The sequence below is a fragment of the Neolamprologus multifasciatus genome, chromosome 8 (genome assembly GCF_963576455.1).
Source record: "Neolamprologus multifasciatus chromosome 8, fNeoMul1.2, whole genome shotgun sequence".
Lineage (NCBI taxonomy): Eukaryota > Metazoa > Chordata > Actinopteri > Cichliformes > Cichlidae > Neolamprologus > Neolamprologus multifasciatus.
Genome location: NC_140446.1, coordinates 18436495 through 18462821, shown reverse-complemented (window position 1 = coordinate 18462821; position 26327 = coordinate 18436495). Strand labels below are relative to the sequence as shown.

The window sequence follows — 26327 nt, the reverse complement described above, 5'->3', positions numbered from 1 at the left end:
CATATATTCCACAAAGGCTTTATACATTCATGTGAAAAACAAAATGCACCTCATGATTCAGTAACTTGTAGAACCCCTTTTAGGAGCAACAACTTGAGCACTAATTGTTTCCTGGGATTAATGTCCTCTCCTGGGGAAGATTATAGCATTATTGCTACAGCAAACTGACAACCTTCCTTTTCATGTGACTGTATGTACCACTTTTTATTAAAATGGAAACTAGTTGAGTTAGCTCTGATTTAATCATATTTTGAAAGTTTAGTCACTAATCTCACTTTATGGTCAATCTTCACTTTATACAAATATTAAAATGTCATTGTTAATGACTGAGTTAAGGTTGATTCTTAAATTGTCCCTTTTTGTGACGTTTTTACAAAGCTACACTCACAAACACAGTTGAACTGTCTCTAAAATACAATACAATTAAAAACTTTTTTTTTTTTTACGATGAATGAAAATGTACACACAAGTAAAACAGACAATAACACTGGATGTGTTGTAAATGGTTCATAGACTTTTAAATTCAGCCTGTGTGTGTATAACAGAGAAGTTGACCTTGAGAGCAAACATGAATCAAGAGTTTGTGTAAAGAGCATACATTCATGTGTTTATTTCCCGTTTAAGGAAGCGTGATTCCTCATATTTTCCCTTTAAAGTGTCTCTCAGACAGGATAGGGTGGTGCAAGGCTCAGCACGGACACATTAGAGTGTGACACACAACTAGAAAAGTTTCGGCTGCTGAGAGAACAAACTACCTGCTGACTGTAAGTTTGAACTCGTTATGTTTTTCTGCACTCTGAAATACTCGTTTGCTTCTGTTTTCTTCTGTGCATTTAATTAGTTTATCTCACTGTGTTGGTTTTATTCCAGAGACCAAAAGTTTAGACGCTCACCTCGCTAAGCTAAATTAGCCAGAGGAGTGAGCCCTGTGAAATTACCGTTAGCTTTAAAGTAGCCGCTATTCGCGAGCCCGTATAAGTCAGCATTGTTTATGTTTTCCATCACCTGAAGCTACAGCATTTAGGGCTTCTTGCAGGCTCGTAAGCCCCTGGTTTTAAAGTGTGGAACCAGGGCGTTGCAGTTTGTTTAGAGCAGTTTATGGTGTCTCTGTTTCCCAGGAGAAAAGAGTGAAGATGTCCGAGTTAAGCGATGACGCCAGTGAGTCAGAACAGCTGGGTGCCAGCCTCTCCCTGTGGCTGGGTGACTCCCTGCTGCGAGCTGAGGAGCTGGATGTCCCTCTGGACCTTCACACCGCCTGCTCCATCGGCCAGTACGACGTGGTGGCTGAGTGCATTAAAAAGTGAGGGCCTCTTAATACCAATATTTCCACACCGGCTAATATCTTCCACAGCTTATTCACATAACTGTGTGTGCTTTCAGGCGTGAAGTGGACCTGGGTGGCAAGAACATTGGAGGATGGACCCCACTTATGTATGCGTCCTACATTGGTCATGACAACATTGCAAATCTGCTGCTGGAGGCCCGTGTGAATGTAAATTCCACCACCGCCAAAGGACTCACACCCCTCATGTTGGCCGCAAGCTGTGGGAATGAAAGTATCGCATACTTTCTGCTTCAGGTACAGAATCACCCTGAATTGGGGGGGGGGGGGGGGGGGGGGGGGGGGGGGGGGGGGGGGGGTAAGAAAGGAGACAACAATGGCACAGAGATTGTGATGATGAAACATCAGAATGACAAAAAGAGTTTGAAAAGAGACAGAAAGCATATAAGTTAAAATAAGCTCCAAGAATTAGATGAGAAGCAGATGGACTGTAACTTAAGGGTAGATCCATCCAAAAAAGATGCAAAATAAACCCCAGCAGTTATAATGACAAGTTAAAACAGCAAATAATACACAAGGCACACTTGCATGCGGTCTTTTAGTCTGAGCATCACTTCTCTGAAGGGTATGTCAGGCCACAGGGGTATGTGTTCTCACAGCCTACCTACGTGTAACATACAGCAGCTTCTTTTTGCCACTGTGGATTTCCAAGAGTTTGGATCTTTATATATTATATTATATTATATTATATTATATTATATTATATTATATTTAATTATATTATATATATGGGGACTGACTGAGCATCTTAGTCTACCTTTCTTGGTTCTTGTTAAAGTGCCTGCATTTTGTAATATCAAAGGACCTCTGATTTTTAAAGCTCGGTGCCCCCAAAACAGGCTATTGTAATTTATATATAGGGCCAGATTTACTTGGTGTAAATCAGTCTTTTAATTTACAAACAGAGCACAGGGATAAGATTTTTGTGACTGATCCTGTTCCATATGTATTTCTGGAAGTTCCTTTGTCACGGGCAAAATATAAAATCAGGTGTGCAAACTGATCTGATAACATTTGTGACATGCAATTTACTCCTAATTGTGCTGATATTTTTTTCAGGAGGGGGGGGGGAGGCTTAAGACCTCTACAAATCAAGCACATTGCAAAAAAACGACATGAAATTAAGAATTCAAATTCCGAATGTTGCCAAGTGAGGTGGTCCGATTGGTTAGATGTGTTAATTTGCAAATTTGCCCAGTGAAACTACACAATTGGTGTGAACGACTGCATTACGAAAAGATGAAAAATATTTTTAAAGGACTAATTTTACACTTCAAGTGTGTGAAAGCTCTTTATTTTTTACCCCTCAGCCATAAAAGGATGACAGGGCGTTGTCTTGGATGAGTTTGAATCTCAGTGACCTCAACCTCAAGTACATTGACATTGCTACAAGGGTAGCAATGTCAATGTTTTTTCTGCATGATATTGAAAATAACAGCCTGTGTTTGGAAGACGTGTTTTAAAAATCGCCTCTAAAACGAACCACACCTATCATCACTACTGCTCGTGTGTAATTTTGCCCTGTTTAGTAAATCTGGCCTTGGGTTTAGATTCAGCACTCTTTTTGAGCTTTAAATTTTATTGTGAACATTCAGCATTTTTTTTTTTCTTTTCTTCTTCTTTTTTTTTTCCATTTTAAAACCCAAAAAGCAAGGGGCTGATTTGGAGTTGAAGGACTCTCTAGGCTGGACCGCTCTGTTCCACTGCACAAGCACAGGCCACCAACAGATGGTCAAGTTCCTGCTGGATAACAATGCTGATGCCAATGTCAAGTGAGTGTCTTTATTTGCTCTAAAAAGACCATCAAAAAAATAACGATCTGTTCACACTTTTGAGATTTTCATGACTCTTCCCTCATACACAGGGAGCCAGGTTCTGGCTTCACGCCACTGATGGAGGCTGCTGCTTCTGGGCATGAAATCATTGTTCAATACTTACTTGATCATGTGAGTAGGTTACTGTGCTGGAACATACTCGTGTGTGAGTGCAAGTGGTTATGAGACAGACCATGTCATTCTCCTTTTTTTGCCACATCTCCATCTCCCGTCCCTTTTCAACATCTAAAAAGATGGAGCCACATCACTGGAAAATGTAATTGACATGACTCGCACACCACGTTACTTTCTCACAATTTGCTAATCCTTTGAATTTTCAGAAAGTTAAAGTGGATGAACGCAACGCCAAAGGTGAGACAGCGCGTGCTCTGGCTATGATGTACGGCTATACCAAAATTGTCAGCCTCATTGACTCACATTCTCCAAGAATGAAACCAGGTACTTGTTTAAACAGCTCAGCATCTAAAATTCCTGTCTTTACTACGTCTTTCATTGTCTTTTAATTTCTAATGTTTTTTGGGGATTTTTTTTTGGGTGGGGGGGGTTTTTGGTACGTGTGCTCTGATTTGTCAGGACACTTTGAAGATCTGAGCTCCTCCGAGGACTCGGACAGCGCGCCACCGAGGATACGGCCCAGCCGAAACCGAGCTAAAGGCATCAGCATCCACGATGGGCCTCAGGCCATCGCCAAGTTCCGAGTAGGGGGCACCAGCAAACTGTGTGGTACAGTGTCATGTAAAACATCCGGTCTTCAACCCGTATCTGTGCTGAGCCACACAAACACCACGTTTGTTCTAGTTATGAAGTTAAATTGCATTTTTTTTTTTTAAAGCTGTTTCTAAGGGTTCCCACAGGTCCTTAGAAAGTCTAAAATTAAAGTATAAGAAATTTTCTCTTTCTTATACTTTAATTTTAGGGAAAAAAAAAGTATAAGAAATAAAGGTCTTAAAGTGCCTTACATTTCAGGTAAATCTGCTCTAGGTGGTTATTTTTAAGATTGGTAGAAAACAAATTTGATTAATTTTTATTACGTTTTTAAAATTACTGTGCTTTAATGTGATTTGTTTTGAGTTACAGTCTCTTTATTATCACAGGTATTTACGCATACACATTTAAAATTGTAGCTACATGAATTCACCACTAGGGGTCACTTGCACTTACAGCAGATACAATGTAGATGTTTTACATTCAACTTTTCAAAATTGGTCTTTAAGTCATTATATTTCATCTGACTCTTATTATGTTTATTACATTGGTAAACAAAAAAAGGTTAACAGTGACAGCAGGTGTGACATCCTTCCAAAGTACTGAGGGCAAGCTTTAAGTGATCATGTGTTCCTGCATTACTGTACTCAGCAAAATCCTTGTGGAGTTGAAACCAAAAAGGTTAAAAATTAAAATTATAAATGTGAGGGTGGAAAGCATTTTTTTTCCCTGTAAAGTAGAGCACATTATTCATGCTTCTGTTTAGAATAATAGCTGAGTGTTGTTAATGTCACACTTGCCCTCACAGATCCTCCTGCCGCCCTGCCAGGGTACATGATGTTTCGTGGCATTGGGGAACAGAGCGAGGGTCTCTGCTACCGTGATGTGACTTCGCCTATCAATGAACTGGATGGCCAGAGCAACAGCAGCAGAGGTGTGTGTGTGGGTGATTTAAGAAAAAACCCAAAAATAACCTCTGAGACCAACCCTGAACTCTGATTTTTTACAAACCCGATGGGAGTTAATTAAATCAACTCTGGGTGCATGTGTGTGGGGGTCTGAGTCACCATGGCAACTGGTAAATACGGAGAAGAGCATCTAGTTGACTGTGAAATATGAATGTGTGTCAAAGCAAAGTTTCTTTAAAAAAAACAAAAACAAAACAAAACAGAATAAGTAATTTCAGCAGCGTCCACACAGTCATTATGTACCCAACTTAATTTCAAATAATACAGGAATTCTACCAGAAATGTGAACTTGTGTTTTAGGTCTTTTTTTTTTTTTTCAGCTGTCACCTAAAAAAATACAGATCACAACAAAAACTGTTTGATACATCTGTATGAATAAGGAATATAATTGGAGCGTCAGACAGCTGTTTCAGATGCAGCAGGAGGGGGGAGGTCTGAGAAAACTTCTGTGTTTGTTGGAGAAAACTTGCCAGTGCAAACTTTGTTGATTGTGTTTTTCTCAACATGACTGAAGATGACAGTCCATTCTTTGACCATGACATGCCCACCATGAGGAGCAGCAGCAGCAGCAGCGAAGGCCTGCCTCATGTGATCGGCCTTAACTGGGAAGGCTCTGTGGAGAGTAACGAGGTGAACACAAGAGCCTGCAGTTTGGACGCAAACTGTTCGTCAGTGTCTCGTGATAAATAGTTGCATCTTTCTCCATCAGGACTCTGACCAGTGTAAAAAGAGCAGCATTCGCAGAGTAAATAAGGGTCATCACTCAAAAGGCAAGAGTCGCCACGGGAACAGCGATGGAGCTCACTCCAGCGGAACATCAAACTGTGGTGCTGGTCTCCCGCCTTCCTACACTGGCCCAAAGGCATGTTTGTGTTTGTTCAGCTTTCAGTACATTTATTCAGATTTCCTTGAGTTCCTGGCAAAGAATAAAATCTCATCTTCATGTAGGATCTGGCAGAGTTCTTGGAGCAAATCGGCTTCTCGAAGTATCTCCCGTTACTTGAAGAGCAAGACATAGACCTGCGGATCTTTCTCACCCTGACAGAAAATGATCTCAAAGAAATAGGGATTACGTAAGATGCTGCTTCTTCCTCTTTGTGCTGTTCCCTATAGGGGTTGCCATAGCGGACCATCTGCCTCTGTCTCACCCTATCCCTAACATCATCTTCTGCCTTCTGTTTATTTTTTCCTCCTGCCTGGCAGCTTCATCGTTTGCATCCTTTGTCAGTATATCCACTCAGGCTCCTCTGCTCATGTCCAAACCATATCAGCCTTTGTGTCCAAAACTCTCACCCTGACTTTTTCCTTTGACGTACTCCTCTCTAATCCTGACCCTCGTGGTCACTCCCAATCATAATCTTAGCATCTTCAGCTCGGCCTCTTGTCTTATTGTCACTGTCTCCAAACCATACATAACATGTCTCAGTACCATCTTGTAAACCTTCCCTCATCATTTCAGATGATCCATGTTTGTGGTCTCATGTTTTGATACTCTGTTCTGTCCTCCAGTCTGTTTGGACCCAAACGCAAAATGACTTCAGCCATTGCGAGGTGGCACAGCAACGCTCGACCACCCAGCGATGCTCTGGAACAGGCTTACGCCGACCAGCTCGAGGCTAAGATGCAAGAGATGGCCATTCAGCTACACAAGGTAAACATGAAGCACTGCAAGTGTGAGATTTGTGACTTGGGTTTTTCTCACCTTGCTGAAAACCTTTTGCATATGTGTTTCTCACGTTCGCAGCGCTGTGAGGAGGTTGAGAGCCTGCAGAGCCAGGTGTCTCAGGAGAAGGAGCTGCGCACAGTAATGGAGGGATGTCTAATGGAGGACAAAATGGCATGGAAGAAGGTCCATGCTGAGTTGGTGGAGAACCACCGGCTGGCTCAAAACATGAGTGCCATGCTGGGGAAGGAAAGGGCATGCCGCGGTGAACTAATCTCCTGTTTGACCACAGATGGGATCAGCAGCTCTGCCACTGCTGGGGAAGGAACAGGTGTTAAAGGTGAGTTGAGGTGGACTGTGCTAATTTTTGGGTTTACAAACGGTGACTTTTTAAATGTATTTTTTGTAGCTGGGGAGGGAGCGACGCGTTCCAGTATTCAAGAGCTGATGAAGAAGATGGATTTGTATGAAGAAGAACTGGGTAAGAAGGTTTAATACTCTGTGATTTTAAGTGGTTTAGTGTAGTGACTCAAGTATAATGGCGTTGCCCGTGTGTTACATCATTACAGCTGGAAGTCTGCAAACGCTGCTTCAGAATCTGAGGCGACTGAGTGCCCCAGAAAAAGTCTCAGATAGCTGGGAACGACCCTAAGCTTTTCAGGTGACACAAGCTCGCTTGCACAGAAGATTTGAGGAGCTTTTTAGCATCTGAAATAGCTGAACATAATTTGCTATTGTCATATTTTTAAAGGACCTTTTTGGAGCACTTGACGGAGGGTGATTCGCCACCCCGAACAATGTCACTGAAATGGGAGAAGGCCAAATACGAGGCCAGCCACACCAGGGCCAGAGCGGCTCGGGGGAGCGAAGCCTCTCTGCTGATCATCTGGGATTGGCTGATGGGCCAGAGCTCGCCAGATGTGGACGAGGCTAACAAGGGCGGCGGGAAAACGACAAGCAGGCACAAGGGTACCTGACCCTGACTTGCCTGTGCTGGTGTTTGTGGACTGCTGTAGATGGGCTGTGAAAATGCGGTGATGGAGGGGACAGAGGTGATGGAGGGGACAGAGGTGATGGAGGAACTCGTGGATCAGGGGTTGTAATACTGTGATATTTCTACGCAACTGTACTCAAAAGTATGAAATGTGGTTGAAGTGATGTTTACACCACCAGATGGAGAGTTAATTATAAAAGCAGGTTAGTAGTCAAACTTAAAATGAGCTCTGCAGTTTATTTGAATGAAATCTTGTCATTTGTTATGTTGTTATGTTTTTGAAAATAATGTCCTGCTGAATGCCTTTTAAAGAATATTAGAGAAGATATTAAAGTGGGTCTATTATGCACATTTCAAACTGCATATTTTGGTTATGCAGGAGTTGGAATAATTTTTGTATACACTGGACCGCTTTAGCCTATACTTTTGAAGACACCATCCAAGGTTTAAACATGAGGCGTGAGGCTGCTGTACTCACACGCAGGTCTGTATCAACAGAAAGACCCAAGACTGAAAGATGTGAGCACCCACTGTGGTAATAGTATGATAGCACGCACAAGGAAAAGCATTATAGGTCCTTCAGTGTTACAGCGATGCATTATTACTCTCACAAGTCTTCTAATTCTGCAGACATATGCATATGTAGACACTGAGCTACGGAGATCCATAAATCCCCAAAACTAAAAAGAATTTCTGTATTTGAATATCAGTTAAAACCTGCCTACCTGTACAGATATTTTAGGATGTAATCATAAACCAAACTTGAAGGACTTTGTCCACAGCAGTTTTAATTATGTGATAAATTATTTGGCAAAAAAAAAAGTAAATTTGGAGTAAAGCTGCCCAAATTAAATTTTTATTTCATTCTAACACTCTTATTGGGATTTGCGGTGCTCGTTGGGAGTTTGTGTTCTGGGATGTATGCAACATTTACAAATGTCTTCAGTCTTCCTCTTAAACCCTGAATCACTCTCGTCACTTCTGTATTTGATGTATGACTCACACACTACAGGCTTACTTACACAATAAAGTGCCTTGAGATGATTCATAAGTATAAGATTTGGTGCTAAAATGACATTTATGTGGTGGGTTAAAACGAGTCTATTTGTGTGGTCAATATTTAATCTGTCAACACTACAGGGCGCTTCTGCACAGGCTGTGCCTCGGGGTCAGGGAATACCCATCTGATTGTCAAATGTCTCATCTGAAAATCCACTACTGTGCCTGAGGCCTTGGCGCTAGTTCAGGAATAGTGGATGTTGGCTGATTTGTAGCCTGCAGGTTTTTCAATAAGCACAGCCTTCACACATCACTGCTCTCCTCTCACAGCAGGACGGCTCCTGTTACTTTAGATGGAAAAATGTGACATAAGCAAACTTTAAACACCTGGCTAAAGTCCCAGTCTTAATTTTTTTTGGCAGAACTGCCAGTCGAGTATCTACGTCACTATTAAAATGTGCATCTTAGCTGAGGTAAAACTTTACTTTAAGTGTAGAAAAAGATGACATTTAGGTATGTCTATGATCTGAAATTATGTAGTATTCCCTGTTTAAACACTAAGTAATGTGTGAGGCTCCCTACATCACTAGTTTGTTTATTAAATGTACAGTAGACAAGATCAGTGAGCGGAAAACTATCATCTATAACAGCGGTCCCCAACCTTTTTTGTGCCACGGACTGGTTTATGCCCGACAATATTTTCACGGCCTTTAAGGTGTTGCGGATAAATACAACAAAATAAAACTAGTACCGGTACCGAACAAAAGATTTATTCATAACACACGTGAAAAGACCCAGGAAAACCGAGTTAACGATAAAAACAATAACAAAATAACGCTGAAAACCGATAAAAACCCTGAAAATCCATACATTTCAGACCTGAGCCTCAACTCTCGCGGCCCGGTACCGGTCCGAGGCCCGGGGGTTGGGGACCGCTGATCTATAACACCTGAAGTTACAGGGGTGTCCAAAATTATGTATAGTTACTTAGGACTGGGCTGATAAAAATCTCTGAGATGTACATGAGCAAACAGCTGCCTTCAGGCTACACTTTTAAAACTGACCCAAGAAAAAGCAGTTTTGTTGAGGTTCATCAGTGCAGAAGCAGTCTCTGCTGGCTCCAACTCTGATCCGTTTTCAATCTCACCAAATGTGAGGCACAAACTACGTCATGCACTCCAGCGCACTGTGTGTTTAGCTGCTGGACTAGAGACTAGACATGCTGGCAGGCAGCCAGTTGGGATTTCTGGCCCCATGGGAGTAATGTGTGGTCAGGTTACCTCGAATGTGAGCTTATTCGACTCGTGGAGATTGGATGTTCTATATAATGAGCACTTCAGAATCAAAGTGTCAATTTAGTATTTATTGCTTTAACATACTGCTAGAACAGAGAGGTTTCCTCTCCAGTATAAATTAATGCACCAATATCTACAGTACTTCAAAATAAACATTATGTACAAAGAGGAAGAAGAGCAAACAATTCTTCCTGTACAGTATTTGGGGTTAAAAACTGTAAAAAGCAGCATACATGTATATAAACTTCTGCTCATACAAACAGAATCAAACATCATTTGTGAACACGTGATTGTATTTGTTCTTGCGTAGCCGTCCAGGAGACGCATGTAAACCTCTGATTCTTTCTGGTCTAAGCTCATTTCAAAGCTGTCCTCCTTTTTCCTGGTGAGCAAACACTCCAGGTCCACGTAAAAGGATAAAGACACCTTGTCTGGCTGTTTGTGTGTGTTTTCCCACACTCCCACAGAGGACCAGCTGTGTTAACAGTAGTTGTGAGCAGCTCAGGTGTACTCGCACAGGTGACCGCAGCCGGCAGGGCAGTGAGCGCTGCTTTTGAGCCAGTTCATCATGTGCTCCAGATGTCCACCGTGGCTGCAGCCCTGACACCACACGAACAGTCCCTTCACCACATGGTGACACACGGCGCATACACTGGCACACTGGTGGCACCTAAAGGAGAGACACACGGCAGCTGTCAGAGCTCATTCCTGTCAGTCTGTGAGAAACCAACACTCACGCAGCACATACAAGCTGCAACTCTGGAACCCACCCAGTATACTCACTGGTCCATACTGCCCTATCACTTATAGGTGTTTGGGTTTTTTAGTGGTCTTTATTAAATCAGAATGATGATGATAATAAACTTAGGCCAAGCAGGTATTCTTCCTAACCAAAGGAGAAAAAAGAAGCAATGTTGTTGCTTTAAGACAAGTTTGTAAAACCTTTATTTATACAGATAATATCGACTCAATGTCTCATTTAAAACAAAGCCCTGTTCCAGACAAGCATAATAAAATTACAATTAAAAATAATGAAAATGGTGTTCTTGTTTTTAATATAAATAATAACTTCCAAATTCAGAGGAGCTTGTAGACAAAGGCTTGATATTTACTCCCATTTCCACCCCCAAATATCATACAGGCTGCCTGGACTTATTTTGTAATCTGTAAAATTACGAAATAATTCATCTTTCATGAACCATTCAAATTTTCCTCACAATTTGCTCTGCACACAGGGCAAAATCTAGGTGGATTTTTCTGTTTGTGTTCAGACAGTGATACATGGTGAATGTTTTATGTTACCACGATGCACCGAATACCCTGTAAATATCTTCTTTCTAAAACCATTTTAATTTTAATAAACGGTAAGGGAATTATGGTCACTTTAAGAGTTCTCCAGGTTGGACACCCCCGAACACTTAACTGGAAGCGTCCAGGAAGCATCCTTATTAGGTGCTCGAACTTTAAGTCACTCCTTTCAGTGTGGAGGAGTATCAGCTCAACATCCCCTTCTGACCCCACCTTTAAGGATCAAGCTCAGCCACCCTTTGGAGAAAACTGATTTACATCGCTTCTGTCCCCAATGTCATTCTTTCAGTCACCACGCTGAGCTTGTAGCCACAGGTTAAAGTAGCAACAGAGATCTAAAGCTTCGCTTTTTCACTCCGTTCTCTCTTCACCACAACTGATGCAGCAGATGCGGCACTACACCTGGAAGTCGCTGCACCACTCTCCCCTCACTCATGAACAAGACACTAAGGCCTCGGTTTAAATACCTCAGACTTTGAAGCGCTAATTCTTATTCACACCGTTTCACATTTTTCTGCAAAGAGAGCTGGAGGTCATCGTCTGATAAAACCAGAGGAACCACATCATCTGCAAAAAGCAGAGATGGAGGCACCAAAGTGGACAGCAACTAAAAATTCTATTGATGAACTGAATCGGTAACCAGCCAGAGTCCAGTGCTCACTGGGAACAGGTCCAGTTAATCCTGACCATACGAACCCAAAACACCATCCCAGAACTATTTCAGCACATACACCTTAATGAAACGGTGCCACAGTGTTCATACCTGTCACAAATCCAGCCCTTGTTGCTCATTGGTCGCTTGCAGTTGCTGCAGTTGATGTGCAGTGTAGTTGATGTCTGGTTCAGGCAAGTGATGGCGCTGCACGTGCTCAGTTTGATGACCTCATTGGACACGTTCCACAACTCGAATCGCTGCAGCAGGTCTATGTAGGACATGTACCAGTGCTCCTGAAACAGAAAAATAAAAGTAACTGCTCAGACTGCAATCTGTACTGTCACTGTATCGCTAACCTTGGATGTTTTTAAGCTACAAATACAATTTAAAGTCATATAAAAGGCCTAAATTTCACTTGTTTCTAACATTTAACAAAACAGAGTTGTTTTTTTGTTTCACTAACTGACCTGGGTGAGGTCATCGATCTCTTTGCGAATCCGATCCCCCAGAACAATAAGCACCGACACAGCCATCTGCACATCGCCCTGCTCAGCGTAGTAACTCAGCATCTCCCGCACAATGGGGCAGAAGAAGCTGGCGGGCAGATGTGGACTGAACAGCGGCTGGGAGATGGAGATGAGAGAGAAAGATTCGATGGGTGTCAAACAGGTGACTTCGGCCTCGTTGCCGCTGACGTGCGGAGAGTCGGCCTTGTCCTGCTGAAGGTGCTCCGGAGCGGACGGGTTATCCACGATCTCGTGGCGCAGCTGGAAGGCCTCCTGGGGCAGCGTGTACTCCTGCTCCTCTGTTGAAACGATAGAGGCGCAGATAAGAGACAAAAGGACGCCGAGCAGGAAGACGGTTATAAATAGCAGGCGCTGACGTCGTCAGCCCTTACTGGGCAGGCGACGCTGTGACTGACCTGTTTGGTTGTCGTGCTCCATGGAATAGAGGTCATCGTCATCCAACTCAGCATCGCCGAACATATACTCAGGATGGCCCTCGCTGCCTTCCGTCTCCTCGTTTTCTGGAAGAAAATTGAATTGAATGTGATGAGTGTTGGTTTTTATAAGAACAACTAAGAAACCACTTGCCTACATCCTTTGGGTTTGGACCGTACTTCAGACGTGACAAGAATGCTTTGACAGATCATATAATGATGGTCAAAGTCAAACAATACAGATTAATCCTCACTAGTAACCTTATTTTTTAATATTCTGTAAATATTGCACCATCATCGCTACAGTGATTTCTTTTGCGTGCCATCGCCACAGACGGCTGTTTAGTGACAAGTCCGGTTGACACAGACACATGTGAACATAACTTTGGTGCCAATTAAACCCACACAGATCGGCCTCTCAAGCGTTCTTAAAGCTCACCTTCATTATTGCTGATGTATGAGTTCCCAGGCTCCAGGTGGATGTTGTCCTGCCTGCTCTCACCTTTGCTGCGCTCCAGTCTGCTCTCCACACCCATCCCTGAACCCAGGTCCTTCAAACTGAAACTAAAAAAACAAAACAAAAAAGCAACAGACACAAACTTTACCTTTCAGTCTATAGTCGTACACATGAATGGAGCACAAAAAACCACAACAACTCTGTTTACCTGTTCATTAAAGGCAAGGTGCCGAGTTTACCGAGGTTGTGGTTGGGACCGGGTGTAGCGAGGTTTGCAGGGTCAGAGAACATTATTCTCAGCATTGTCCATGTAGTGGAAACCTTTGGTTCAAATACAAAAAAAAGTGATTATTCACAGCAAATATACTACAAATGAGAGTTACTGCAGTAGTATTTCCTAAAGGGCAACACAGCCACAATATCTGCGTTATGTTACAGATCCAACAGGTTCATTTGTGTTACTTACAGTGTGCTAATATGGCCTAACTTTAAATAATGCAGACAATATGTTCATAAAAGAATGAATGAAACACGACTCAATTACTCTAAGCCAGGGATGGCAAACTCATTTACAAGGCCAGTGAAACTCCCCTTTCTGTCAGCATGAAGAAGTTTAACTACACAGTTAACCTCTGAGATAGCTGAATATAAGAAAAGAGGAGCAATTTGTATGTATAATTCTGCTGTGGTAAATGAAGAAAATGTTAGGATGATTTAAAATTGGAAGATATGTGTAAAATTACAGAAAAAAGAAAAAATTGTTTCTGTTAACAGAGAAAATATCCAGTTTTTTTGTTTTACTTTTTTTTTTTTTTTTTAACTGCAGAAATTTTGCAGTAGATCATAAAAAAAAAAAAAAATCATCTATAACTTAATTACTTTGGTATAGCTGAGCTGAAAAGCGTATTAAAAGACAATTAAAAGTCCAAAATTTATGCCTTCCTCCTTATTTTCCAAAGCTGTCCAGTGTACCGGATTGGAATCTTTGGCAGGTTGATTCTGGCCTCTGAGCCTTATGTTTGACACTCCTGCTCTAACCCCCTTTCTTAAATTATAATCTACTCTGTATTTAATGATGCAGTGAGTGACTGGAACAGACAGTCTGATCTGAGCTCAAAGGATTAATCTTTAAAAGTCTCAGTGATTAACAACCTTTGGTTCCAGTTTTTTAGATGTAAAAATACAAACGTTTTCTGAATATTCTATGATATTATGAATATTTTTAACAGGACACTGCTAATCCAATTGTTCAAAATTTAGCATAATCCGCTGTCTTCCAGAGTCATAGTGGGACTGGAGTGAGATTGGGGTTACCAGTCCATTGCAGGGTTAACACATGCACACCTATGGCCAACTGGGAACCTTGATGTAACCTCACCTGCATGTTTTCAGTCTGAAAGGGGAGAATGTGCAAACTCCACACAGCCAGCTACTCTTATCGCCCAATTTACTATGATCTAAAATATTATTTAAAAGAAACAAACTCTTTTTCACAATGTTGTCCAACACAAGCCGAAGGAAAAAAATCTGGTTTTTCAACACTGATGTTGTTACTGAACAGAAAATATTCAATAGCTTAATATATAAATCTCTGCATTACACGTCTCATATCACTAACAAACAGCAGTACATAACAGATTTGTTTCTGTGCCAATCGGTCTGACCTGAGGTCTTTTAAGCTCCTGGGCCACCTTGGCGTTGTGATCACATAACTCAGCAAACGGCTTCCCGCTCAGGAGGTAGAGTTGTGCCGTCTTGACAAACCAGTCCATGCGGTGACTGTCCAAGTCCGTCTCAAAGACGCTGAGAGCACTGGACACATGTGCAAACTGTTCTGTCGGGTCGGGTTTCTTGAAGAAAAACATGGGGTAGCGGCGGTCGCCTCCGGGGTACGGCTTTCTGTTGGCATCACTGGTGATTAGACTCTCCTTGGCTGCAAAAGCCAAGTCACCCAGCAGTCCAAAGCACAGGCCCTCTGGGTTAGCCTTGTCCACAGGACGTGTGGCATCCTTGAACATATGCTGGTAGAGCGTACTGTCTTTAGAGCCAGAGAGCAGAAAATGAGGGTCATGCTGGTGTCGCCACACAATTCCAGTAGTCACATCCTTGTGTTCCTCAAAGGTAGCAAAGGGAATAAAAGGTCTGCGGATGTCCCACACATAGATGTTATGATCCACCATCATGGAACAGGTGGCCAAATGAAACTTTCTCTCAGGTCGCCATTTAACTCGTGCCACTGAAGCAATCGTCTGGACGCAGTAGATCTCCTTGGCTCTGTTAGTGGTCATGTCCCAAACCTTCACCATCTTGTCCCTGCCCCCCGTTGCCAGCCAACCCCTAAAATGAAATGAGGTGAACGGCGACAACTCTGTTAATTCAGGCTTCAAAAAAATGGGTCTACTGCTCTACAAGGTTACAAAAAAACATGTTAGCAAGGAAAGGCTGAAAATTCTTATTTCGTCTCTCATATTTATTTTCTTACCTGTCATCAGGATGCCAGTCACAGCAAAACACCGGACCGGTGTGAGCAGTGAACATTCTCTCATAGCGGTCCGGTCGTCTAATGTCCCACAGCTGCACGTTGCCATTTTCAAAGGATGCGGCGAATGTGAAATAATCCTTCATGCTGAACTGGACGTCCCTTACACTCTCTGACTGACCTAGAAGAAACAGGGGAAGTTAAGGGATGACAGCGTTACTTCTGACAAGTGAGAAAGACTTCATTACATTAGGTGAACCATAAAAGTGTTATTAGTTCAGTGTCATTAGTCTAAAACTGGAGTTAACTCCTTCTTCATTAAATCACTCTTTTCCTGTAAAGAAAAAAAGGTCTTTCTTTAATTACATGATTTTATTTTCACTGTTTAGTGAGAAATTCTACATTTTGTATCTCTCTACCACAACTACAGCAATCCAACCCTTTACAGCTCTGAACCACAGACATCAAAGGTGTCAGTATAGAGGGAGTTCTGTAGTGTACGCATTGTAAAGTTCTCACTTCACATATTCTCAACATATTAAGAAGAAACAGCGCTACTGTTTCATGCAAAGACTTGCGTTACATTACACATGAAAGAGTTGTTGCAAACTAAATTACCTGAGAAAGTGCTCACAGACTCCTTCTTGCGCAGGTCGAAGCACTTCATGAAGCCGTCCTGTGAACCACTTAGCAGCATGTAAACCTCTGTTGGGTGGAAGCACACTTTGTTGACGGTGCGCTTGTGCTCAGTAAACAGCTGGTCCTGCTTGTTGCGAGAGGGTTTTCCCAGATTCCACGTCACCACCGCCCCGTTGGTGGCCGCCGTGGCCAGCAGGTTCTCCTCCATCTGATGCCACATGACATCGGCGCAGCTGAAGTTCAGCGACGGTTTGCGGCCGACGCGGAGATTCAGTTTTTCCACGAACTGCTCCTCCTCGAGTGCGTAGATCTTAAAAATGTTCCGTCCTGCTACAACCACCTGCGTGGCATCACGGCACACGCTGATGGCGTTAGCCGGCGCATCCAAGTGGCAGAACATGGTTTTGCCACTGATCGCATTGCTGCCAAGAGCTGTGGTGACCCTTGACATTTTTTCCATGTTTCTGTTGCAAAAAAAAAAAAAAAAAATATCAAAGACAATATACTTTGTCCATGCTATCAGGTCAAACCCAGTTAATGTGACATGAAGCATTAGGTACAGAGCTACAAATACAAACTTACAATAAGGCTGTTAGACTCCACCAGCAGGTGGCACTCAAGCAAAATAATAAGTTAAGAGTTATACAGCACTTTCTAGACTGGGTGGCAGCATGTCACAAATCAATAATAACCTGTGTCATATGTATGTCATCTGTTAGTTAAACATGTGTAACAGCTTATTAATGCAAATATCTAGTCAGCCAATGGCAGCAACTCAGTGAACAAAGGCATGTTGTTTTCTTGGAGATGACCAGCTGCAGTTCAAATGGAGCATGAGAATGGGACAGAAAGTGGATTTAAAAGACTTTAAATGTGGCATTGTTGGTGGTGCCAGACAGGCTGGTCTGAGCATTTCTGAAACTGCTGACCTGCTGGAATTTTCTAGGGTTTAAAGAGAATGGTCTGAAAAAGAAAAACTACCAAGTGAGCGACTCTCTGGGTGAAAATTACTTGTTGATGTCAGAGGATAATAATCAGAGTGGTCTGAGCTCATAGGAAGGAAACAGTATGTGAAATAACAGCCCAACACAACTAGACCATGCGGAAGAGCATCTCTGAATGTACAACACATCGAACCTTGAAGCAGCAGAAGACCACTAACCGTGAGTACCACTGCTGTCCTAAAAGAACAGGAAACTGAGGATACAATTCAAATTCAACCAGGCTCACAAAATCAGTCCCAATTTCTGCTTTTACATTTAGATGGTAGGGTCAGAATTTGGCATGGATCCACCCTGCCTTGTATCAAAGCTTTAGCCTGGTGATGGAGGTCTAATCGGTCTAGGGGATTTTTTTGGCACACTTTGTCTCCACAGTCACCAAATCTCAGTGTACTAGAGCACCTGTTCAATCCGCAGCGACTCTGTGATGCTGTCATGTCAATATGGACTAACATCTCTGAGAAATGTTTTCAGCACCTTCTGACTCTATGCTACTTTTAATTAAAGCACCTCTGAAGTAGAAACGGGTTCCAACCCGATAATAGCAAGGTGCACCTAATAAAGTGGCCGGTGAATGTTTATAGAATGCAATGACATTCTGAAATGTTACAGTGAAGTTACACTACCCGACACGTTATTGCTTTAAGTGCATGCAGTTTCTAAATACTCTTACGTATCCTGTTTTTAGTACAAGCTCACCCTGTGGGTTTGCTTGATCTACTCATCCTCTTACGACTTGTAGCCGCTTGGTGCTCACGTGATTTACTCCACCAAGTAACATAAACACACACTAGCTGGCAATGTGGCTAGTGTTTATGTTCTAAATGTGTCTTTACACATCTATTTGTGACTAGTAATCGGCTTGTAGTTTACGCGTCTCCTGCTAAGTTGGCCACAAGCTGCAGAACTCTCTGTACTTTGACTATAAACATGACTGGAATGACATGCTAGTGCTAGCACCACTCGCCGAGCAGGTTTGCAAAGACAAAGCGCAAACGCTACAAGTATTTAAACAGTCTGACAGATAATTTAAAAATCTATCAAATTAAGAAAATTCACGCGCATAAAGTAAAACACAAACAACTTCTAAGGACAAACCTTGTGCTGTGAAGCTCGCCTTCTTGCAGCACCGGAAGTAGTATTTTGTTATCATCTCGCGGGATTTCCGTCTGAAATAACAGAAGCGACCATCACGCGGCAAAAACTTACTACTGAGCAGACGTTAGAAACGATCTGGGTGGGTTTGTTTTTATGTCATGTGTATTTCAAAATAAAGGTGACATTTTCTGAATCACCGCAATACATTAGGGTGAAAGCAACACTTGTTAAGCTCAATGTTATTTATTTATTTGGCTGTGTAAAATAAATGCTTCTGTGTTTGCAGGTGATGGTGTGAGCTTTCTGCTGTCATGAGCGCTCTGTTTGCATGTGAGGAGCCAGCCGCATGGAGGAAAGTGTATGAGGCATACTGGGATGTAGTGGAGGCCAAGACCAAAGTCAAGAAACCTGGGAAGCTGCTGGACCTTGAGCGGTGGTAATCCCCTATTCCACTTTTTTATCCATGTCAGCTGCGATTTAAAGGTCTCCGGAAAACTGCGAGCGGACCTGAAGTTGGGGTTGTATAGTAGATACCTTCTGACCTGGTTTTACCACAATTTCCTCTTGATGACTGTTAATTTAAAATTGAATGTGCTTTTTTAATTGAATTTAACTTGGATGAGTTGAGGTACACAGATCCTAATCAGTGTCTGTGTGTGATCAGGTACCAACAGGAGCTGCCCTCACTGATTTCAAGTCGGCCTGACAAACACGTCTCTCTATCAGAGCTAAAGAAACTGATGGAGTGGAAGCTCACTGTGAGTTATTATTTCTGGACTCTAAATCAAAAATGCAAACTTGACATTCAGGTGTGTACAAGTTTGAAATTATTTTTGGATTTTCACTTGCCCACACAGGGTCAGGGTTATACACACACCCCACTAATATTAGGTTAAATGTCAACCTCAACCAGATGCTTCTGGCATAATTCTGGCTGAATATTTAATCACTCTTTGTGGCAGAATTGGTAGAGTTCATTTAAATTAGTTGGCTTCCTGGCACAGTCCCTGCTTTTTAAATCAGTTTTATTTATAGAGTGCCAAATCACAACAATATTCGCCTTAATGCACTTTATATTGTAAAGTAAAGACTCTACAATAATACAAAGAAAACAGAGAGAGCCCCAACTGTCATATGACCTCCCCTATGAGCAAGCATTTTGGCAACAGTGGGAAAGAAAAACTTCCTTTTAACAGGAAGAAATCTCCAGCATAAGATAACCTCACCTTTAGATACCTCTTGTGCTCTTGTCATTGTCATCAAATAGCTCAATCTTTGCCTTGACTGACCGTAAAACTTTTCTTTAAAAGGCATTTGGCTGGTCCATGTGGGTGGCTACAAATTTCAGTTGAGTTTGAAAGTGCTGACGTTGAGGCAGATCTTGTTTTTTTTTTTTTTTAAATCATTAAAGATGTATGCTGTACAATCATTACATCCTGGGAAAACAACAGTTCAAAGTAATCATTAAAAATCCAAAATCACCATGACATTTATGCCCATAGTGAGTGTGTGTAAAAGTCTGAGTACTTCTGTATGTTTCCTCAGCACTTGCCTCCTTTACAAGTGCATCTGTTTCACACATTTCAACCACATGCACCAGTAATTACTCCTTCAAACACGTAGTATAGCTTTGAAATAGCATGAAGAGTCTTAAAGCACTCCCTTCATCAGATGTGTCCTTGAGTGGCCCTGTGGGCTTGTCTGCAGAGAGGGAAGTTCAGGCCGAGGCTGCAGCAGCTGGTGGCTTCCAACAGCGAGGACGAGGTGGAGAAATGTTCCAGAAAGGCCTTCACCCTTCTGCCTGACGTGCAGACCGCCATCGCAGAGCTCAGCTCCCTGAAAGGAGTCGGTCCAGCCACTGCTTCAGGTCGGCACACCATCTTTTCTGGGATATGAAGACAAATGTATGAAAATTTCTCTGTGATCCTCTCCAAGTTTACAGAACAGTGCTTAGATTGAGTAGGCTGTAACTCTCTGTACTCTGTGTAGAAAAATATATGCACTCGATGGGTGCGTTCAGTGTAGCTTGAGGCTGACTGTCCATCTTGTTCCAGCTGTGTTAGCAGCGGGAGCTCCAGAACAGGCTGCGTTCATGTCTGATGAAGCCATGGAGAGCGTACCGGGACTGAAGCCCATCCAGTACACCGCCAAGCACTACACAGTGTACCTGGAAAAGATGACTGAGAGGACCGAAAAACTAAACAGAGGTAATGACACCAAGGTGGTTACGTTGTCATCTGCAGTATAGACACTACTCATTAAAATACCACATTGGCCTGTGTTTAATGTGCCGTTTTAATGCCTTTATTATATATTTGAATGGTCGTGTTGTGTAAAAGTGCTTTACCAAAAAGCTTTTGTATTGCCTCTCGCCCCTCAGTGGATCCGCTGCAGGACTGGACGCCCCACAGGCTGGAGCTGTGTTTGTGGGCGATGAGCATAGCCACACAGCTGCAGCTCCAACTTCTAAAGGACATCGATGTGAGGGGGAGCGCAGTGGGGAAGAAGTGCTCCGACAGTGAAGCTGACCAGAGACCAACAAAGAAACTCAAATTTGCATAAAACCGAACATTTTGCATGAATGCCGATTTAAAATTTGTCGTTTTTTTCCTTTTTCCAAAATGATAATAAAACCTTTTTGTGGTAAAGTGTTGCGGATCGACTAATCCATCACGTGTCTCGGTTAAATAACGTCAAAAGCAGTAGGATGTTGCCACAGTATTGTTCTTTATTCATATTGTTTCTAAATTAAAGCAAAGTACAATGAACAGTACAAAATAAAACAAAATATATTCATATATATACACAATATAAAATGGTTCCGTTCAGAACATTTAAAAAGTACAATAGATTGTGAAATCATTAATGAGGACTTTGATATAAATTATCCATAGGTAAATTTAGCTGTCCTTCAATTTCCTCTTGACAGAGAGGAAAAAAAATAGCTTCTTCTTGCTTGTTCTTTTTGTAAACGCTGTGTTGGTACAACCTCTTGTCTGGGTCTGAGAGGCTGAACCTCGTAAGCTTGGCACCATTTTATAGATACGAGTAAGCAGCTCATGAGAAACTACTAGAGCAGCGCAGGTACGACTTTTGTCATCCTAAACTGTGAGAGGGGTTCAACTCTTGCTTTATGAAATGACATGTTTGCATGATATCGTGTGGCTCAGCATTTGCGATCATACTAAAGCTAGAAAATGAGGTTTCAGCAGTGTTCCCTCCTCTCCACCTTTTGTTCCATCTGTACTCTAAGACAGACTTCACTAATGACTGTGTGGTTTGCAAGTGTATCTTAAATTTTAGCAGCTAGGTGGGCCCTGACTGTCATTTTCTTTTGTATCAATATTGAGATTAATGTGGGAAATCAAACTAAATATCTTCTGGGGCCCTTTAAGAACCTTTACTAAGTCTCCTAAGGGTTTAAATGTAAATGTCCACTCACTCTTGTTTGTAGATCAGCTACAGTGCTATATCTAAGCAGAACTAAACACACAGAAAAGGCGACCTGGCCGGCCTGTTGTGGCACACAGCAGTTCAGAGGAGCTACTGGACACACGGATATTTGCACTGTGGTTTCCGTCTCTTATGGATTCTCTGCATCGTCGTGTAGATGGCTGACAGCGAAGCAGCCTTTCTGCCTGGTGCTTTGCTTTGAGCTCATATGTAACAAGGCATTGGGCGTACAGCACGATGGATTGGCATAAGAAGGTTAAAGGAAAAAAGCTTCAGAAGAATGATTATGTCAAATGAGACTATGGCACACAGCAACGTGTCAGTTAAGTACATTATAAGAAGTGCAAAAACAAGAAACACAACACGTGTGACAAAAACCAAGAAGTCAGAAACAGCCAGCGTCGAGTATGAAGCTATAAAGTTGCATTTTGAATGAGGCGAGTAGACACTTTTAGCCTGATCTCATAACGCAGTCATTGTGACCACTTTGAGACAATTCGGGGGAGGACGTGGATCATCTGTAGTGATGGATTATAGGCTGCTCGCGCCATCCCTCACAGAGACTTCCTGTCGACTGTCAAAAACAACTACGTCACCTAACGACAGCAATTAAATTAACATCATGCCGCCTTGTCAGATCCACTTATTAAAGGAAGACATCCTGTTTAGGGTCTGGCTTCGGGCTCTCGTCGTCGTAGCAACCATGTATCAGCCCTACTCTGCACAGGGAGGGGGGTCAGGATGGGGGAAGCTTCAGGTGTCTCTCACAAACTGTCACATGCTGTCAGAGCTAGAGTCTCCTCTCCTTTAAGATGAGCTGGAGGATGTAAAGCAGGGGCATCTAAGGAGGCGAATCCAGGTGTGTTGTTGCTGCGGTTGGCTCAGGCTCAGGGGCCAGGAGAGTTGGCTTACAGGAAACTGGTAAATTAATCCTAAAAACTTCTCTCCTACTTGTTTTTTTCTTTTCCTGCCAATGCTACCGAACGCTTTGCTCTTAAAATAAATAAATTCAAACACTAGCCGTTTCACTTTGTACAGCCTTTCACTTTATTCCTGCATCTAGTTCTGGGAGTGGTTATATTCACAGTTGACGTGTTCTACAAAAACATAGCCATTGACTAGCCCTTTTTACAACCCTTTCGGGTTCCTATGAATCTTAAGTTAAAGAGGCACATTAACCTCCTCTCAGGCATCCGCTTTATCTTCATTATAGGCTAACAGGGTATGTATGCATTATTCATCAACACATCTTTGCTATCCCAAGCAGTAATATTTCCTAGTCAACACAAGAGTTTCCATCAGGGATACATCGCTATCAACTACTGGCTGACCTTGTCTTGTTTAAATGTATCTGAAAATGGCTTATTATGGCTATTTCACACTCATTTCCTCATTTAACATGGAGTCCTCTGTCACTACTGACAGTTTCATGTGGAAGCAAACGCTGAGGATGGCAAGACTGGCAAATGCTAAAAAAATTTTTTTCCTCCCTCAGGCAGCCAGTGGACATCCAAATGAATTATTGATTGAAAGACTGAAAAATGGAACGTAGCATTGAGTAAATATAATTGCCATCCTCGCCTCGACTTTCCAAAAAGCCCGAATCACTCAGGAGATAAAATATATGACAGGAGCCCTGTCCATAATTTGTTATTTGCAGAAGAGGAACTGCGGAGAAGCGTCCGCACGCCGCAGGGGGAAGAGAGTCTGGGAGATGTGGGCACTTGCAGAATTAAGCTGCATCGGCTGCAAACGAATTGGCGAACAAGTCATAAATAAAAAGGGAAAAAAAATGAGTCTAGCTACATGAAAATATCTCAAACAGTCCAAGGTATCACAGGCATGTCTTCTTTTCATTTCACTTGCTGAATATTCACAAAGAGGAAATCATTTTTCATCACTCTCCCTCATACACACATACACACACACACGCAACCATGAAGCCTAAACAGAAGCTACCAGTCAGCGCATTTCAAACCAACAAATGTGTTTTTTTTTCTCTCATTTTTTTTCTGCCTCTGCTTCTGCCGTCTCCTTTTAGTTCTTTCTATGGCTTATTTTGTAAAGCACTGAAGATTTATAAAACCAGGTGAGCTCGACTTGTTGGTGGTCGCCTAACAAACCCAGGGGATTCTGCCTCTCTGTGTTTCAGAGGATCAAAGCCATACAGGAGTCATCAGAAGGACAACAATCATAGCATTAGTTTTGTTTGCACCATTTTTCTCTTTTCCCCTTTAAAGAGGGGGGAAAATACAAATAAATATACTCTTGGTTATGAACATACAATATACACATCCACGATCAAATGAAAAACGGGGACAACTTATAACACTTTTTTTTCTTTATAGGTACATTCCTTTACAAATGTATACAGTCCCTAAGAATGAGAAACTGAGGTATCGACCGGGCCTGACGTAGAGACCCCAATGCCCTCTGGGAAACAAAGGTCAGAGGTCAGGTGATGACACATCCGTGCCCTCCCCAGTTCAGTTTGTCAGCGAGAACAGGCCAGTGTGTGTGTTTGTGTTGTTTTTCTCCTCAGTTTGCCCACAATGACCTGCAGAATCAGGCCGCGGCTACTCTCAAAGACAAAGAGGAGAAGATTGTGTGTTTGTGTGTGTGTCTTTGTCTTGCTGAGCGCCACAGAGCATGACATGGCATATTTTACATGGTGCGTTTAGCAAGTTGGTGGCTGAAGTCCGAGTTCGCTCGCCGAAGTGATGACCATCCAGGAAACTTCAGCTCTCGTTTTCTCATCTTTTTCTTTCCCTTCCTGTCACGCGGTCACTTTAATCGCCCACCTCCACGTGTTGATGTCATTGTGTGTTTTTGTATCCACAGTGTAGGTATATTAGCAAGGAAATAATACAGAAATAGTGACGTCCGTCTTTGTTTTTAGGATTCCGTGAAGCGAAAAATGACAGAAGTTTTTCTAACCCTGAAAATGACAGACGTTAGGTAAGAAATCGTGAATCTAAAACCTCCTCCTTCCTTCTTTCTTTCTTCCTGTAACAAATTTCTTTCATCACTTTTAACTGGTTTCTTTTTGTCCTACATGGCAGCTCAGTTTGAGGGAAAAGCTCTGCTAGTTGTAACATTTCTCAGCTGAAAATGAAACGAAAACATTATCTTGACGCTTAGATTTAACTGCTTTTGTGGGCTTTTATTGCTGCCTTTAAAAAACAAAAGAAAAAACAAAACAAGCATTTCCTGAAATTTCTTCTAAAATCCTCTCAGGCAGGTCTGATTTGTGGCACAGATTGAGGCGTTTCTAAGCGAAAAACACCGACACCTTATTAGCTTAAAGCGTCACTGCTGCGGCTGATCCCGATCTCTCACCTCTCATCCTTTTTAATTCATCTTCCTTTCCGCCCCAGGCACATGTCATGAGCTCAGATTCTTCTAATTTGGTTTTTACATGAATGAGAGATGCACTCAAAGAAATAAGTGACGAAAACTGCTTTTCAAAAAAAAAGCTTCTGATAGTAAAAGAGCACAATGGTTAAATGCTCATTGAAAGGTTAGTGCTGGTAATGTGGATGAGCTTTTTTCGTATATATATTTATATATATATATATATAAAAACGATATTAGGCTCCTCAAAATGGATCTGAGGACCTTTCACCTGTACGTCTTGCTACTGTAATCCCTCTTTAATAAAAGAGACATATTTCTTTGATTTGCAAAGTATTTGTAAAAAGGATTCTTGGTCGATTTTTAGTTTAGATGATTTCATTTGGGTCGAACTTGAGAGGAAATGTAAAGTTAACTATGGTCGAAGGGGAACCTCTGAAGTCACCATGTATATGACCGCAGGGGGGAGGGTGGGGCCCATCATCAGGGGGGAGGTGGTATCTGTACCCCCAGGAGCTCATACGCAAAGATGTTCCAAAAGATGGCGAAGAGAAGGAAGGTGATGAAGGAGAAGACGATGACCCACCAGGAGCACTGTTTCTGCAGACTCTCCTCGTAGCTGCGCAGGATCAGCAGGCCCATGCTGATGCCGACCACAGCCCCCGACAGGTGTGCCATAAAGCTGGGCTGCGGTCCGGAGGAGGGCAACGGCGGCGAGAAACGGAGCCAGACTGCACGACCCACCTCTGAACTCACTGCAGAGGCAAGAAGGGAGAAGACATATTTGTCACATCGGTGTCTGCTCATTACTGCAGCTGTGAGGAAATCATCTCCTAAGTCCACATTTTGGGAAACATACTTGTGAAGGAGAGCGAGTTAGATGGGAAGACTGATACCAGTCTCTGATTGATCTGTTGATAAATATGCAAGGTGCAGGCAGCAGCTGATGAGCTTATCTAAGCAAAAAGACTGGAAACATGAGGGAAACAGCTGGCCTGGCTCTTTTCAAAGGTCACCAACTCCAGCTATCAGCAACACTGAATAACACATTATATCTAATTTATTCAATTCATAAAAAATGTTTAAAAAAACAACAACAATTCAAAGTCAAAAAAGGAAGTCATTTAATGAGCATTTCTTAG

At 42.3% G+C, this 26327-nt stretch overlaps 4 protein-coding genes across 10 annotated transcripts in view; 2 read left to right on the top strand and 2 right to left on the bottom strand.

The window, feature by feature from the left end:
- The first annotated feature begins 658 nt into the window (after positions 1 to 658).
- Positions 659 to 7388, top strand: anks3 (ankyrin repeat and sterile alpha motif domain containing 3). Its single transcript, XM_085171487.1, has 16 exons — positions 659 to 764; positions 1119 to 1300; positions 1381 to 1579; positions 2993 to 3114; positions 3207 to 3288; positions 3498 to 3615; positions 3751 to 3900; positions 4691 to 4816; positions 5365 to 5480; positions 5560 to 5712; positions 5799 to 5923; positions 6360 to 6501; positions 6595 to 6853; positions 6923 to 6994; positions 7083 to 7174; positions 7265 to 7388. Exons 2-15 carry the CDS (start codon positions 1134 to 1136, stop codon positions 7163 to 7165), a joined length of 1914 nt encoding a protein of 637 aa, XP_085027613.1. The 5' UTR covers positions 659 to 764; positions 1119 to 1133; the 3' UTR covers positions 7166 to 7174; positions 7265 to 7388.
- Positions 5038 to 18486, bottom strand: wdr24 (WD repeat domain 24). Of its 2 annotated transcripts, XM_085171486.1 has the most exons (10): positions 18379 to 18486; positions 16259 to 16743; positions 15644 to 15821; positions 14826 to 15498; positions 13370 to 13482; positions 13144 to 13268; positions 12687 to 12791; positions 12232 to 12569; positions 11873 to 12057; positions 5038 to 10471 (listed from the first exon to the last, which is right to left on the bottom strand). In XM_085171486.1, the coding sequence occupies exons 2-10, from the start codon at positions 16737 to 16739 to the stop codon at positions 10303 to 10305; spliced, it is 2367 nt and encodes a 788-aa protein (XP_085027612.1). In that variant the 5' UTR covers positions 16740 to 16743; positions 18379 to 18486; the 3' UTR covers positions 5038 to 10302. The 2 variants fall into 2 exon arrangements, with proteins under 2 accessions (XP_085027612.1, XP_085027611.1); XM_085171485.1 differs by lacking the exon at positions 18379 to 18486 and having other exon boundaries at positions 16259 to 17086.
- On the top strand, positions 17365 to 21026 carry LOC146512898 (uncharacterized). Of its 2 annotated transcripts, none has more exons than XM_085171510.1 (6): positions 17365 to 17442; positions 18665 to 18814; positions 19043 to 19136; positions 20086 to 20245; positions 20433 to 20585; positions 20759 to 21026. In XM_085171510.1, exons 2-6 carry the CDS (start codon positions 18690 to 18692, stop codon positions 20938 to 20940), a joined length of 714 nt encoding a protein of 237 aa, XP_085027636.1. In that variant the 5' UTR covers positions 17365 to 17442; positions 18665 to 18689; the 3' UTR covers positions 20941 to 21026. The 2 variants fall into 2 exon arrangements, with proteins under 2 accessions (XP_085027636.1, XP_085027635.1); XM_085171509.1 differs by lacking the exon at positions 17365 to 17442 and adding an exon at positions 18411 to 18517.
- Positions 21027 to 23848: 2822 nt separating this feature from the next.
- rhbdl1 (rhomboid, veinlet-like 1 (Drosophila)) overlaps positions 23849 to 26327 on the bottom strand; it is a 65961-nt gene continuing 63482 nt past the window's right edge. For all 5 annotated transcript variants that reach the window (XM_085171494.1, XM_085171498.1, XM_085171497.1 and 2 more), the window contains one exon: positions 23849 to 25940. In XM_085171494.1, the coding sequence (XP_085027620.1) occupies positions 25669 to 25940 (272 nt within the window). In that variant the 3' untranslated portion in view covers positions 23849 to 25668. The remainder of the gene's footprint in view (positions 25941 to 26327) is intronic.